Source organism: Parasteatoda tepidariorum, chromosome 7 (genome assembly GCF_982258835.1).
Source record: "Parasteatoda tepidariorum strain Cologne lab strain chromosome 7, Ptep-v5.0, whole genome shotgun sequence".
NCBI lineage: Eukaryota > Metazoa > Arthropoda > Arachnida > Araneae > Theridiidae > Parasteatoda > Parasteatoda tepidariorum.
Genome location: NC_141761.1, coordinates 110,148,493 through 110,164,548, shown reverse-complemented (window position 1 = coordinate 110,164,548; position 16,056 = coordinate 110,148,493). Strand labels below are relative to the sequence as shown.

Below are 16,056 nucleotides of genomic sequence, written 5' to 3'. Positions count from 1 at the left end.
ATTGAACAAACGATTTATCGAAACATCTATACTGTATTCAGCTAGTAGTGAAATAAAAAGAACCGCAACATCAGACCCAGATAGCAAAATAAGGTTTATTTTCACACAGCAAAAACCTTTTGATGTAAACCTAAAATGGTTTTTATGCGGTTTACGTGTAAACCTTCAAATCTTAAAACGAGATCTGTGACAATTTGCTCTATTCTACACACATTACCCTAATCCAAAACCTTGGAAAACAACCTTCTATATAAAAACCTGAAAAATGAGGCCGTCTTAAGGTTTTCAAGTATGAAAAAATGCTTGAATAAGGCTAGTCTTAAGGGGAAAATAACCTTAAATCTTGGTAAATATAAGGTTTCTTTTTGTAACGTCTTGTATGCTCAGCTAAAATCCACCTTGTCATGAAATTTTAATTGACAATGCAATTTGATCCTATCGCTATAGTGCAGTGTTTCCCAAACTTAAGACTCTTGCTTACCCTTTCTAAATTTTTCGTAACGCTGTGTACCACTCTTAAAAAAATGAATGTATTTTTAACTATAAAAAAATTACACAAAAGTTGAAAATCACAACTGGCGGTTGACACCACTAATTATTAACTGTTAACTCTGCAAAAAATAGCCAATAGAAGAATACGTAAATTTTCATGGCTAGCTTTGTTTTTAAATAAAGATTTTAGAAATTTTCGTTTGTTGCAAGATATTTCGCATAAGGTAGCAAACCCCCGCTAAATTGTTCCCGTACCCCTGGGAGTACACATACCACACTTTGAGAAACACTGCTATAGTGTGACGTCAGTACAACGTCATTATGGACCTAAGTGACCATTTTACCCAAGTGACAATACTTTTTAAAAAAACTTTAGAACTAAATTTTAATCCTTTTAGGATGAAAGGTTTGAAATTGCAATATTTTTGCTTTATTGAAAAAAGGTTTTTAATACACACATTTTCATGACAATAAAAAGAAAATTCCGCCACAAGGTTGCCGTAAGGTCACATGCTTTCTGGGATACAACGGGATAAACAAAAATTCCCTTTCATCGGATTGAAACAGTCTATCAACAATCTCTCCAGTAAAGTCTCGAAATCACTAGAGGCAGTGTCTTTATAGAAATATCACGAGTTCTTTTTGTCTTTGAGGGATGATATCAGATATTGTTCCAAGTCACAATCGAATGTAACCCTCTTCCTCGTGAAAAAATCGACGAAAGTCTTTGGCAATCTTCTTGACATCCAAAGATTGAACAAGAACTCCCAGCATCCAACAACGTAAGAGTAATGAGGACTGATGGCACATACTCCTTCAACCATTTGATCCACAACTTTGCCTGGATCTGGTAGTACTGTAGCTTCGTTGAATTTACGAACGCTATCGCTGAATTCGTCGATGTAATCATCATCGTAGACATCGCCTGCGTACTTGCTTGAAGACATCGACCATGTTTGTTTAATACTTCGGGAAACATTGGATGCATCTGTCATACCCGTTCTAAAAAAATATTCAAGATGTTATCACAACACAGCATAAAAGGGGAAGTTTTCCGTATAGTGATATGTGGCAGACTTCCAGGCAGCGGCCTGCGAGAAACTTGGAAAAAAAAAAAAGAAAAAAAAAAACACAGAAAAGGACCAACTCGAAGTGTATGACTCGTAGCCACCCTAGGGCAAACATCTACATTTTTTTTTAAATTAACAAGTTTAAAATCTATTTGGCACCTAGGCAATTATAGATGCCTCGACAAATCACTATATGGAAATATCCCCCATAATAGCGTGCAGAATAATGAAATTAGATGTAATAAGTATATCATTAAAGAGCTAAATTGAGGAAAGCTCTAAATAGCATTTTAGTAAATTGAAATATTGCTTTTTAAGTTTATGCGTTGACTATACGTGAAAAAATATTATGTTTAGAATATATATCTTATCCTCAGTCTTCCCTTTATATAAACCTACTAGGGGACTAAGCTCCCTGTTCGCTGCCGCTCACCAACCCCGTTGATTGCCTCGCAATAATTGTTGTTTCTTGGTCGAAAACAGTTCTTCTACTAAAGCTAAAATTATTCACTTAATATATATCTATACTAAAAGGAACTCTGTTTGCTTACGCTTGTGCCTCCACTTCCCATGTCCAAATATTATTATCTCTCAGTATTACAAATATTTAGATCTATTGGAGAACTGAAGTAATTTTTAAGCAATCATTTTTTTAAAATAACATTTATATTGTTATAGCATTATATTGTTCAAATAAATTTGACGAGTTCACAACCGTTATTTCGCTAACCAAACCGGTGGATATATTAAATACTATTTTTAATTGCATGAAGCAGATCGTTCATTCAACAGATCTCTTTAACTGTAATTTATAACAGTATATTGATGTTATTTGCACTAAAATAATTATTGTAAAACGATTAATAAGATTAGACCACCTTTCTAAATAACTTCATCTTAAAATGCAGGGCAGAATAACATAATAATGAAAAAACGACAATTCTCCTAGTTTTAAGCTCTAAAATTAAAAGCATAATGATAGCATAAATAACTTTAAATTAGGAATACAAAAATATTTAAAGCAAAACAATATCTTCATGACTTTTATTAATTTTATGTTGAAAACGATCAAAACAAATATGGAAAATAAATGAGGAAAAACTGGATCCTACTCCGTGATTTTCCGGCCAATAAAAATGCACAGACAACAACGGAAAACTGCGGCACCATCATTAGATTTTTATAGTTAGAAAGATAAATAAATCCATAACAGTTTCCGTCATAGCATCTTCACTCTTGGCATTTTATTTCCTTGCAAAAAGACAAATTTTCTAAGATTTTCGGGATCATATTGAATTGTTGCTAAATGCAGTTTAAATATTCCACTCCAAAAGCGTTTAAAACTGTCACTTAGTTCCTAGCTCACTAAGATCATCTATAAAATCAAAAAGACTAGGCGAATTAGAATTGTGTATGATTAAATAAAACTAAAATGAGATCTTTCTTAAAGATATCTCCATTTTCCCCTAAAACTCCCTGACTTTATTGACTGATTAAAAATCAAGGGAAAAAATAAAGCACGTCATAACTAAATATTTAAATGAAGAAGAAAAAAAACTAATGGGCGTCTCCAAATTCTGATTAAACATTATTGAAGTTGGACATTATTATTAGGCCATTAAGGCAAGGGGTGCGGGTTTTTTTGTTTCCCAGTGGCGCCATCTATGGCCGAGAATTCGACTTCGGCCACACGCATACGTCACAACTCGTTTACAGAGCGGAACCATTCATACATCCATTCTAGACTTTCACCATTCTAACCTGTATCATACATCCATTCTAGCATACGCAGATCGTAATTTTGACCTGAACCAGAGAACGACCAATCTCCAATTTAGTACCCAAAGAAGTATAATTTGTTAAGGGGATATGGAGGACTTTGTGACCTGACAGATTTTTTTTTCCATATCCGACGTTGAATAGCCGACCCAATTTTGGGTTTACGACTATTAATGTTCAACTCCGCAACTTTGAACCAATCGAAAAGGCAAGGAAACTCCTATATCAGTACCCCATGAGATATTGATTTGCTATGGGAACATGGAGGACTTTGCGACCCAACAGATTTGACGTACACCAGTCACCATTTACTACTAAGGGAGTCTTCGACCGGCTGGATTTGAACTCCCGTTTTCCGGGACGTGAGTTCAGCAATCAGCCAATCAGGTCATCTTGGCCCCAGTTGGAAGGATAACAGTAGGTATTAAAATAATCAAATTATATTGCAAACGAAATTGTAAACAAATGTAGTAAATTTTGATGGATTTTGTAACTAATTCAGCATCCATTTTGGAATGATTTTGATGTGTTACCTTTTGTGATACTTACTGGTAGGAAAATGGTTCTATAGTTATAACTTTGACTCCAAATTTAGCCATTTCCATTCGTAAACCCTCACAAAAGGAACTTGTGGCATGTTTACTCATGCAGTAGGGAACAAACCCAGAAAAAGTGAAACGCCCTGCAAAAAGGTACACAAAAAGTATTAATTTTAAAAACATTTTACAATATCGAAGTGTGAAAATAATTAACAATTACAATTGTATTCAAATTATAATCTGAGCTGCGTCGAAATGTGAGCCTTAATTTATAACCAGATGTAACTGTCTAAAATAAATTTCCTTCCTTCTTTTTTTAAGAGAAGTTGTTTTTTTTTTTTTTTTTTTTTTTTTTGCTAAGATGTTTCTTAATAATAAAGTTTAAAAAAATGCATATGCATGCTATAGGGTTGCAAATAATGATTTAAGTGAGAGAAAAATTAAAGAATGCTATCGAAATCTGCCGAATCATTAGCGAGGAACTAATATATAAATAATAAAACTAGAATGGAAAGCACAAAAATCAATTTGTTTGTTTGCTAACAATTGGATGTGTTTCTAATAATCACTAAACAAGTTTTTTCCCCGTCAATCAACCAGATTTTCGATGCTTTCAGCAGCAATTTCCTCAATAGTGATTCGATAATATTTTCGTTTTTTCTCTTAGACGTAATTTGCAATCCTAATTGTCAAAAGTGATCATTTTAGAAGAAACTTACATTATTATTGTTACAATATTATTACTGTTATTATTGATACAATATCATTATTGATACAATATTATTATTGCCACAATACTACTGTTGTTATTATTGTTACAATGTTATTATTATTATTGTATCAATATTATCACTGTTATTATTGTTACAATATCATTATTATTATTATTGTATCAATATTATCATTGTCATTATTGTTACAGTGTTATTATTATTATTGTATCAATATTATCATTGTTATCATTGTTACAAATTTATAGTATCATTATTTCTTAGAGAAAATGCAGATTTGATTTTAGCTGGCAGCAGCTTTAAATGATAAAATTTAATAGTAGTTGATGTTTCAAAATTTGATTTGTCATTTTATTTTATTGTTTTATAAAATACTAGGAATTACATTTTAGATAATTTGGATGATCTTGCAAAAAATGAAGTATTGTTTGAACTTCGTTTTTTGTGGGAGACAATTGCAATTGCAACAAATCAATTGTAATTTAAATATAGACATAATGCTCATTTTTTATTTTTATTTTTTTCAGCCGAGATAAATTTCCGAAACTAAAATAGTTCCTACAACTACACACTAAAACGTAAATTTAATTTTAATTTTTTTTAATAATTTTTGTACAATATTTCTAAATTTTATAGGTAAAAAGATAACAAATTTGGGAGAACATGTGACTTATCTGGCTCACTGGTAATTTTTAATGAAAATTTATTTACATTGTTATTAACAATTTATATACATTTAAACTACTGAAAGATAATTCCACGCAAAAATAAAATTTTAAAATTACTTAAATTTTATTAATTTTAATCAAATAATAATCTTAAAAATCTTATTAATAAAATGAACAAATTTTTATGAAATTTCAAATTTCAAACTAAGAAACCCAAAATTTGAACGAAAACGATGAAATGAAAATACGACTTTTCTTTTTCGTGAAAATCTTATTACTCACACGGAAACATTCTCAAGTTACACTTATAGAATTCAATGAAATTTTTGCAGGTGTTAGAAGAGCTTATAGATAAACCATTCCCCCCCCCAAAAAAAAAGTCAGCTGTTCAAGTGCATTGGGGCCGGAGTAAATAGTATTGAAAATCGGCTAATGGTTATTAAAATCAAACAGTTATCAAAACTTTGCGATTTTTTTATTTTTGAAAACTAAAAATAATAGAACTCTCGTATTACAATATCCTCACAACATTGAAAATATTTATCTGAGTTATGACATTATTATTTTTAAGTCTAATAATAAAATAAAAAAAATTTTTTAAAAATTAAGAGTTTTAAAAACCAAAGAATTCCACCGACAAAACTTCTCAACATAAAAAATAATTAAATAAACATCGTGTTGCTAATTTCTTCAACTTATGAATGGTCAGAATATACGATTAAATTTAAAAATGTAAAAACTACTTTTTATTATGAAACAAAAGAAAAAATTATAGCCATTCGCTAATTCGTTTAACTTGTAAATACGGATAACAGAAAATGCATTATGTAACGCAAAATGTATTTTTAAATCTAGATTCGAATACAGAATCACTCTCCAACAAATTCACACAATGAAAACTTGGATTGCTTATCAATTATTGTAAATTTGTACAAATGTATAATTTAGCAGCATTAATTTATAATTTTAAGACTTCACCGTTATAATTTAGCAGCTAATCTTCAAGATATGGATTTTCGATACCTGATCGACAATTCATCTAATACCTGTATCGTATGATTTTAATTTTGTAGCATTTCCTAGTCAGAATTTATTAGACCGATTTTGCAAAAATGTTCAATTTGTCTTTTAAACTGTATGGTAAGAATGATGTAAAAATTTATCAATGCATAATTTATCAAATTGAATAATTAAAAATATTAAATAATTGTAAAAATAAATTATTTTTTTTTTTGCGAGCGAAATTATATTTGCAAAAAAGAGTTTTGTAATTTGGAAAAAAAAAATTCAATTTGGTGAAATTTTTGATGACAGTCAAAAAATTTTATGCTCAGAGGATCAAGAAAATTTTAATTAGTTTAACATTTGATTTGAAAAAATATTAGAATCATATTATTGTATCTGGGATACAAAAAGAAATTTAAAAAAAAACTAGCATTCTTTCTACTAGAACATATTTTCTATTCTATATTTTTTCTATTAGAAAATTTTAATTAGTTTACACTTCGATTTGTAGAAATATTAGAATCATATTATTGTATCTGAGATACACAAAGAAATTTTAAAAAACAAGCATTCTTTCTATTAGAACATATTTTCTATTCTATATTTCTTTCTATTAGAAAATTTTAATTAGTTTAACATTTGATTTGAAAAAATATTAAAATCATATTAATGTATCTGAGATACAAAAAGAAATACAATAAAACTAGCATTTTATTCCATTCTTTCTATTAGAATATATTTTCGATTCTATATTTCTTTCTATTAGAAAATTTTAATTCGTTTAGCATTTGATTTGAAAAAAATATTAGAATCATATTATTGTATCTAGAATACAAAAAGGAATATAATAAAACTAGCATTTTATTCTATTCTTTCGATTGTAATATATTTTCCATTCTATATTTCTATCTCTTAGAAGATTTCAATTAGTTTAACATTTGAATTGAAAAGATATTAGAATCATATTAATGTATCTGGGATACAAAAAGAAATATAATAAAACTAGCATTTTATTCTATTCTCTCTAATAGAATATATTTTCTATTCTATTCTATATTCTATTAGAAAATTTTAATTACTTTAACATTTGATTTGAAAAAATATTAGAATCATATTAATGTATCTGGGATACAAAGAGAAATATGATAAAACTTGCATTTTATTAAAAAAAAAAAGTTTTATTTTTTTTATACCATCCTTAAAACAAATTAGAATTCAATAATATTAATGTAAGAAAGAAATATACTTAGAAATAGAACAATGTACTTAGAAATAGAATCATGTAATTAGAAATAGAAAGAAAAAGTAACGTAACCTCCAACACTTGTGACAGTAACAATTCTTCCTTTGTATCTTCTGAGTAATGGAAGAAAAGCTTGCGTGACTCGGACTACACCAAATGTATTTACTTCGAATTGCTTCTGGTAGATCTCCATTGGTGTCCATTCCAACTCTCCACGTTCGATGACTCCAGCGTTGTTGACCAATGCCCACAACTCTAAACAAACAAATTTAGGCAATGTAAACTAACCAAAACTAAATAAAATGTAATTGCTTGTTAGTATTGTTAACTTATGTAAAGACGTTTCGTGTCATCCCCATTTGTGGAGACATACCGCGCTGCTGTGCGGCCTAATAGACCGAGAGTTCGGTCCTGCATCATCGCTATATATCCTCACCTCAATTGGTGACCCGGATTAGTGATGCTGCATGGCAAAAAATCGAAGGTTCTGTTCTCTACGCTATCACCAATATTCGCATCAATAGAAGTATTTGGACTATAACGCATCTTTCTTTATAAATGACAGAGCCGTGAAGGCTCAGGCGATAGAGCGCTCGCCTTCCAATGAGGTGAACCGGCATCGAATCCTAACGATGGCTGATCGATATGAATTCTGCATCCGGCTACAATCGACCACAGAGCTGACGTAAAATATCCTCAGTAGTAGACGGATCATGGGCTAGAGTCCCCTTGTCGATAGGCTAACAGTAGGAGGTTTTCGTGGTTTCCCTCTTCATGTAAAGCTAATGCGGGTTAGTTCCATTAAAAAGTCCTCCACGAAGACAAATTTCTGCCAATACTTGATCCAGGAGTTCTCTCGTCTTCTGGATGGGGTTAAAAATTACAAGGATACGGAGTTGAACATTAGTAGTGGTAAACCCAAAAAATTAGGGCCGGCTGTTCAACGACGGTTATAAAATAAAATATATATATCGTAACCATCTGTCTCACTGTGTAATAAACTCAAGTACTCTGGATCTTTCAAGGTAGATAACGCTAGATTAACTAACTAAGCATTATTCCACAGATCAAATGTAAGTTGACAAAACAAGGCAGCCGCACCACAACTCTCCAAGATACGGTACTGTACTAGTGACATGACCACGTGAAACGCACGTGGTCTTTGACTATCACTTTCTTTACTCTATTTTCTGGAAGGGGAATATTTCATTTTTTAACCGTCGTTGAACAGCTGACCCAATTAATTTTGTTTACGGCTACTAATGTTGAACGCCTAGTCTTGTCATTTTGAACCCAATCCAGAAGACAAGGGTACTCCTGGATTAAGTATTGGGAGAAATTTGCTTTCGTGGAGGACTTTTCGATGAAACTAACCCGCATTTGCGTTACATGGAGAGGAAAACTACGAATACCTCGTACGGTTAGACTGACGGCAAGGGGTCTTTAACCCATGATCCGTCTACCACTGAGGATATTTTACGTCAGCACTGTGGTCGGTGCAAGCCAGATGCGGAATTCGAGAGACCAGCCATTACTGGGATTCTAAGCCGCTTCACCTCATTGGAAGGCGAACGCTCTATTGCCTGAGCCCTTACAGCTCGGAAGGGGAATATTTTAGCGACACGTAGCTTTACAAAGCAATCAAATCTATCAAAATTGGTGATCACCATTAGTCGAAAGATATAGCAATCTAGTATGTAATCGAGAAGATTCGAACACCGTTACTGCATATTCTCAACTCTCTAGTAATCACAGTTTATGATTATATTTATAGCTGCGATTGCTAGTAATCATGATCAAACGATTTTATGTAACCATGACCTAAGATTACAACTCTAAATATAATTTACTTTTACATGTAATTAGGATTACTTTGAGGCAAATTATAGTGTTTTCAGGATGTCATTCACCACATTATCTATTACTTATCTCTACGCATTATAAGTTATATATTTAATACAATTCTATTTTCATTTCTTTCAATTTAAGATAAAACAGTGTCAAGAAACGTCTTCCGAAAATGATGAAGGCCTTGAACTTGGTGCTATACAGTCTAGGGCCAAATTGTTAGACTCACTATAAGATTCTATATAAAATCTTAATTATCAGGTGATACTCTATACAGCTTTATTGTTTTTAGGCGGCTGTAACCGGTGCTCACTTGTTTACATACGTATATCAATTAGTTAAATTAGACAATATATAATATAAATTCGACAATTGGATAAATTAGAAGATATATATTATATAAATATACAGGGTGCGTAGTGTTTTCAAAAAGTGATTAAAGGTGCTTATTTTTGATTTACGTTTTTTAAAAGCGCTCAAAAATGCTTTTTTTTATCGGGGTTTGTAAGAAGTGCTTAATTTTCTATCTTTTAAAAAGAGATTTTTTTTCTTTACCATGTCGATTGTCGTTCTAAATTTTCACAAATTACTCTGCAGTATTTATCAGAAACAACCATGTTTTTTTTTTCACGGTTATAATGTTTTTTAATTTTACTGATTTTATGTGTATAAATTAAGAAATTTTAACAATAGAAAAAATAATTTTTATTACTGTACAGATCCTAATTATGATTTTTTTTTGGAAAGTGATTAAAAATATTTTTTGAGTGCTTAAAAAGTACTTAAAAAGTGCTTATTTTTCGTTGAAAAATCTGGCTACGCACCCTGATATAGAATATTTATTATACCAGATATTATATTAGTATATTATAATAATTAGACTAAATCATTAGAGACACTGTAGTTTTTTAATAATTATATGTTTTGCACGAGTTTATAGGCAATACTTTTTATATTTAAACATACATGTAATGGGCTTTTATTCAGGAGATTTTTTATATACTTCCAACTTGTATTTATTTTTAACATATCGCATTGCAATGTTAACCAATTGATACACGAAGTTAAACTAATTCAAACCGGTTTCAGCCGCGTAAAAACAATAAAGCTGTATAGTATCACTTGATAATTAAGATTTTACATAGAATCTTATATTGCGTCTAATAATTTGGACAGGGACTGTTTATAAATAAAGCAAAAACTTAATAAAGATGCCTCTTTTTAAACGACATTATTTTAAACCTTCGAATGTGAAATAAATACACTAATGTTTAAGAAAACTGCAACACCATGAAGGAATTGTTGGAAATGAATGAAATTTATTCAACATCTTACTGTTCGAGATACAAATAAGCATTAATTTCTAAATACAATTACAGTACCCTATGTGAAACAAAATTCAACAACTTTTATGTCAAATTAGGGTTTTTTTTTCTTGGAAAATCCAAATCTGAAATTTAAAAAAAAAAAAAAAAAAAAAAACTGGGTTTAATATTTAAGATTTTGATGGCGCCCTCGCTTCAACGCAGAGGATAAGATTGGTGGAAGGGGTCTTGTTCGATATATAATATTTCACAAGTGAAGTTTGGAATAGAATATTTCACTTAAAATATTTCAAAAGTGCTTTTTTAGATTTCGATTCGATGTGTACTTCTCGAGATATTTAACAGTTTCCATATGTTTTGGAAGCGCTATATATCAAGCGGGCAATGTTGTTTAACCTTAAAAAAAAAAAAAAAAAAAAAAAAAAAACATCAGTGTGAAGAATACCGGGCAACGGCTAATATCTAAAGGTGTAACACTTCGAAAGAGATGATATTCCACCTTCGTTATTTCTTACACACTGTAATTCAATTTTATTTTTTTGGGAATGTATAACTAGGGAAGGAAACTAAATGCTCGGTTTCAACCTATTTCATAAATTCGCTATATTCTTAAATGTGCCCTATTCGCGGCTGCTAATATACAATCGAGCGATCTTTAACACTAGAAAGACTGAAATTTAGTATATGCCTATATTGCCCAAAAGCAGTCAAAATGACTGGATTGTGAAAGAATTTGTTTCAAATTAAATTTTAATATTTCTTACATTATTTACAGTTATATAACAAGCTATTAGTAAATATTAACAATAAAAAAAAATTATATGCTGTACGAAAAGTCACAAAATTCTAAGACATTGTTTCATTATATTCATCATTGTTTTTCTAATTGAAATTAAAAAGCAATCAAAATGACTTCCTTGGGCAATCTAGCGTTAACCACTCGCTTTAATTTTTTTTTAATTGGTTGCAATTATAACACTAACTTTTATTTCTTTTAAAATTAGATACCTGAACTAAAAAAAAAAAATCAAGAATCAAAATATTTTTTTTTTTTTAATTTAAGAAAATGCCAAACAGGAGACGGTGTCGTTAAACGTCGCTGGATTGGAAATCGATTCCCAGCTCTGTCCAGATTTGGAGATGTAAGTTCACGAATTTTGTCCAGGATTACTTGTTCCAAATTGGGTATAATATAGCCTACGTCACAGGTTGTGTTGTTCCTACTAAATTTAACCCATGAACGGCATTTTCTGCGAGCCTAACTTCAAGCCACAAATAAACAAACGAAGTGTTCTATTGTTTAAATAGCTGCTCGCCAGATTTTATTGCATTATAAAGAAAAGTTATTGAAACTAAATACAACTAAATAAACAACAACAACTAAAGCAAATAACAACAACTACTAATAACAGTAACTAAATAAACAACAACTAAATTCCATTCGTTTAGCATTGCGTCATATGTTGTTCCTACTAAATCGAAGTAGTTGTGTTTTTTTCATATTATACCCAATTATACGATGGATGAAAAATTATAAAATAAAATGAGTTGAAATAATTTTACCGCAATCTCCCAAATTATTTTTTACTTCTTCCTGCGCGCAAGATACGCTTTCGTCTCTAGTGACATCAATTTTCACTAAGGAAAGTCTACTCGACGCAGTATTCTTCAGTTTCTGAACATCTGCACCAAGTGGATCGAGGCATCCTGCAAATACTTTGAAGCCCAGACTATCTAATCTTCTCGCCAATAGAAGACCAAAGCCACGATCACAACCTGGAATAGACAAAGAAATAACAATTATTTGCAGAAGAAAAGTTCTTTTTCGGAGGCTCTTTGTTGTCGCATGAAATTACCTTTCCCCCCCCCCTTCCCATTTGAGAACAATATGCTATTTTCACAACTGCTGTGAGCTTGCAACAGGGATTCATGATTGATAAGTCAAGTTAAACCAGCCTGCTCTGAGCTAGAGCCCCTGAATTAGACTGGGCTAATTCTTAAAATGATGTAATAAGTCAAAAAAGGACAGGTCAAAATAATTTGGAGCTATAGGATAAATCTCGCAAAATCGGCGATTTTTTTAAAAAGTCTAATAACTAAAATAATTTAACCATTTGCTCGTTTTAAAGCCAAGATAATGCAAGATGATATATAAAGTTTAAAATTGTAGGTTTGCTTGAAGTGCAAGACACTTAAACTGTGGCTTTTTTAATTTCCTCGATGAAAAAATTTTCAAGAATATACTATTGCTGAAAATACTGTTAAGAAATTTTCTGGGTGTTCTGTAATTACCGCTATTTTATATGCCTCTAAATCTATGAGTCTTAGTCTATATATACATTTATTATTAATGTAAATAGACTACAAACGCTTCTATGTAGTCTATCTACATTAATCATACATTTATGCAGTGGTCGGAAAAACTACATCATTTTTGTAGTCTATTACAACTACAGTTACTTTTTTTTTCAAATGCAGCAACTATAAATTACTTTGGAATTGTAGTAACTGCTTCACTCACTTTAAAGAGACGAAGTTACGTTAAATGTAGGGAAATAATTAAGAAATATTTATTCATGTTTACGTGAGTCACTTTGTTATTCAAAAACATTTTTTTCTTTCGAATTTATCCTTTAACATTTTTAAGCCTTTTTCGACAACAAATATTTAATTTAAGAAATGTGAAATTATCAAATACTTGAAATTTTTTAATGCCCTTTTATTTCCTCTAAGAAATTAAGTACATCAAAAATACGCTCCTTCTGATTAAATTAGCATTGATGTTATTCCCTTTGAAAAAAAAAAAAGAAAAAGAAACATTCTAAATAATTTTTGATCTAATGATTGGATCTTCACGTTGTAGGACTCAATTTTTTTTCCCCTACGGATTTGAATTTCTGACCCCCAAAATATAGGAGATAGCCTCAATCTGAGAAATATGATTCCCATATTTTGGTCAGAAGAGCGATCAAAAGTTTGGATCCCTTAATGTTAATTTTATTTTGCCCATTTTGCTATATCGATTTTTTTTAAGAGAATCGAAAAATATTTGCACACAATCATAAAATTGTTTTTTCGAAGATATTTCCATGAAGAAAAGAAATTTTAGAAAATACTTATTTCTTTTATTATTTTATTTAATACTGGTCGAAAAAATTTTGAATTGTGAGGTATATAATTTTTTATGCCATTTTAAAGTATACAATTTTACATAGCAAAATACAAAATTTGGGTTGAATCGGCTGAATAGTTCCTGAGAAATCGACTTTTAAAGAAGTCGAATATTTAAAATTCGATCACTCAGAAACTATTCAGCCGATTTCGTCCAAATTTTTGTATTATGCCGTGTAAACGGCATTGCTCTGCAATGATTCGAATCAATTTAAAGACGCGATTGAACTATTTTTAAACAGAACAAATTTAAATTTCAATGAATGATTTTTTTTTTAATTGTGAATTTATATCAAGTTAGGTGGTATAAAATTTAAAACTTTCTTAAAAGTGTAGAATTATAAATGCTTATTTTGTAAAGGAATTCTTTATAAATGCTTTATTATTGTCATTAAATTTAATTATACGTATTTATAAAATATCGCAAATTTAATTTTTTGCTTTTATTTCCTTAACAGCTGTTCTTTGAAGGGAAAAATAAAATAAATAGATAATCGATAAATTACTATTACCCAAACAATCATGCACTAATCTGAAAAGGCATGCACCAAATTAAAGGTTGAAATTTTTTAATATCTGGTATAAAAATACCACGCCTGTTTCAAATTGTCAATAGTAATAACTAATTTGCCAATTTTTCAGCTATTGTTTCATATTTTAATTACAGTTTTTAATCGCAATTAACTACATTTAATTATAATTTATACTATTTAAAATTTACAAGGTATCATTACACTAACAATATATACGGATAATTATCTACAACTTTTAAAATAAAATTTACTCTTAATAACAAAACTAAAAAAAAAAAAAAAATTTTTTTAAATAATTTTTATTATTTTAATATGCGTAATAAATTTACCAACCTGTTATAAACACAGCCTTCTTGGCAGAAGTTGCTCGGAATCTAGGAAGAGCATTATCAATAAAACTCGCCAACAAATAAGATATACACAAAAAGCAAGCTAATCCTGAAAATTTGAAATATAATTCTCGAAAGCACTCCCCTCCGATAATCACAATAAACGCTAAAAATACTAAACAAACGATATGTGTAATCGTAGTATTGAACATATCTTTGCCGGTTGGCGTCCTTATTATTGAATCATTTTCCTCTGATGAAGTTCAATGTGTGTTCATCACCATGCTCTGTTTATTTCAGAGATTATTCTCAAAGAACAGGTTGACATACCTTCCTTCTGAGTAGATTTGGATTCTGTTGGCGAGATATAAACAGGTTCAGTCGACTTTTGGCTTATTTTTATTTTATTCCTAACTCGCGTGTGAAAGGAAAACTGAAATCGATTCCTTTATGATTATTCCTTATTCCTTAATCGGTTATCATAAATGCATTCGAAATTCGAATTGTAAGAACAGAAATGGCGCGGATTATTAACGGTGGTTGTTCGTGAAATTTTATATTCCTCTCTAAAAAAATTTTTTTATTTCATTTGGCGCTATTTTTATGCAACTGTAAAACATCATGTATTTTAGGTTTTATATAAAGCTTCATTTTAATGCGATTGCAAAGCTATTATTTGAATTGTTAGTTGTAAAACTTAATTTATTTTCTTTATTATTTTACTTATAAAATAAGTTTCCTTAATTTTTTTTGTTATTGTATTTATACTGTTTTTTTTTTTTTTAAATTAAGATCATAAGGAAGTTGTTAGGAATTGGGAAGTTTTCTAATAGAAATAGAATTAATAAAATTAATGAATTTTAAAACTACTTTAAGTAATTAATTAAAAATAATTAGTTTATGATGTCATAGAATTATTATTATTTTTTTGTAGGTTTTTAATTGTAAAATTTATCTATTATTACTTTAAAAAAGCGGAAAAATTTTCGTATCGTGATCTGCAGCAGAATAATCGCCAAATCTTGGCAACTTCCAGGCTGATTAAAACGAGAAAGAAGGCCTCAGCGCGGATCAATTTAGTAGTCTGACGTAACGAACTTAAAACTGCGCAGTGGATGAAAATAAGATAGATGTCACTACGTTCGGGCTACTAAGCTGCGCAATGGTTGTAAATACGAAAGATGTTATTACATTTGGACTACTAAAGAATCAAGACATTCAATTTAATTCGAGCAAGTACAAATCATAATTTGATACATAATTTAAAGCGCAAAATCATTATCTTTTTCTTAATAAACATTCCATCAGATTTTGGACTTAATG

The 16,056-nt window shown here is 30.1% G+C and overlaps 1 protein-coding gene across 1 annotated transcript; it reads right to left on the bottom strand.

Moving 5' to 3' along the window:
* Positions 1–906: 906 nt before the first annotated feature.
* On the bottom strand, positions 907–15,087 carry LOC107456350 (retinol dehydrogenase 7). Its single transcript, XM_016074208.5, has 5 exons — positions 14,738–15,087; positions 12,264–12,476; positions 7,600–7,782; positions 3,891–4,023; positions 907–1,494 (listed from the first exon to the last, which is right to left on the bottom strand). Exons 1-5 carry the CDS (start codon positions 14,943–14,945, stop codon positions 1,122–1,124), a joined length of 1,110 nt encoding a protein of 369 aa, XP_015929694.2. The 5' UTR covers positions 14,946–15,087; the 3' UTR covers positions 907–1,121.
* Positions 15,088–16,056: the final 969 nt, after the last annotated feature.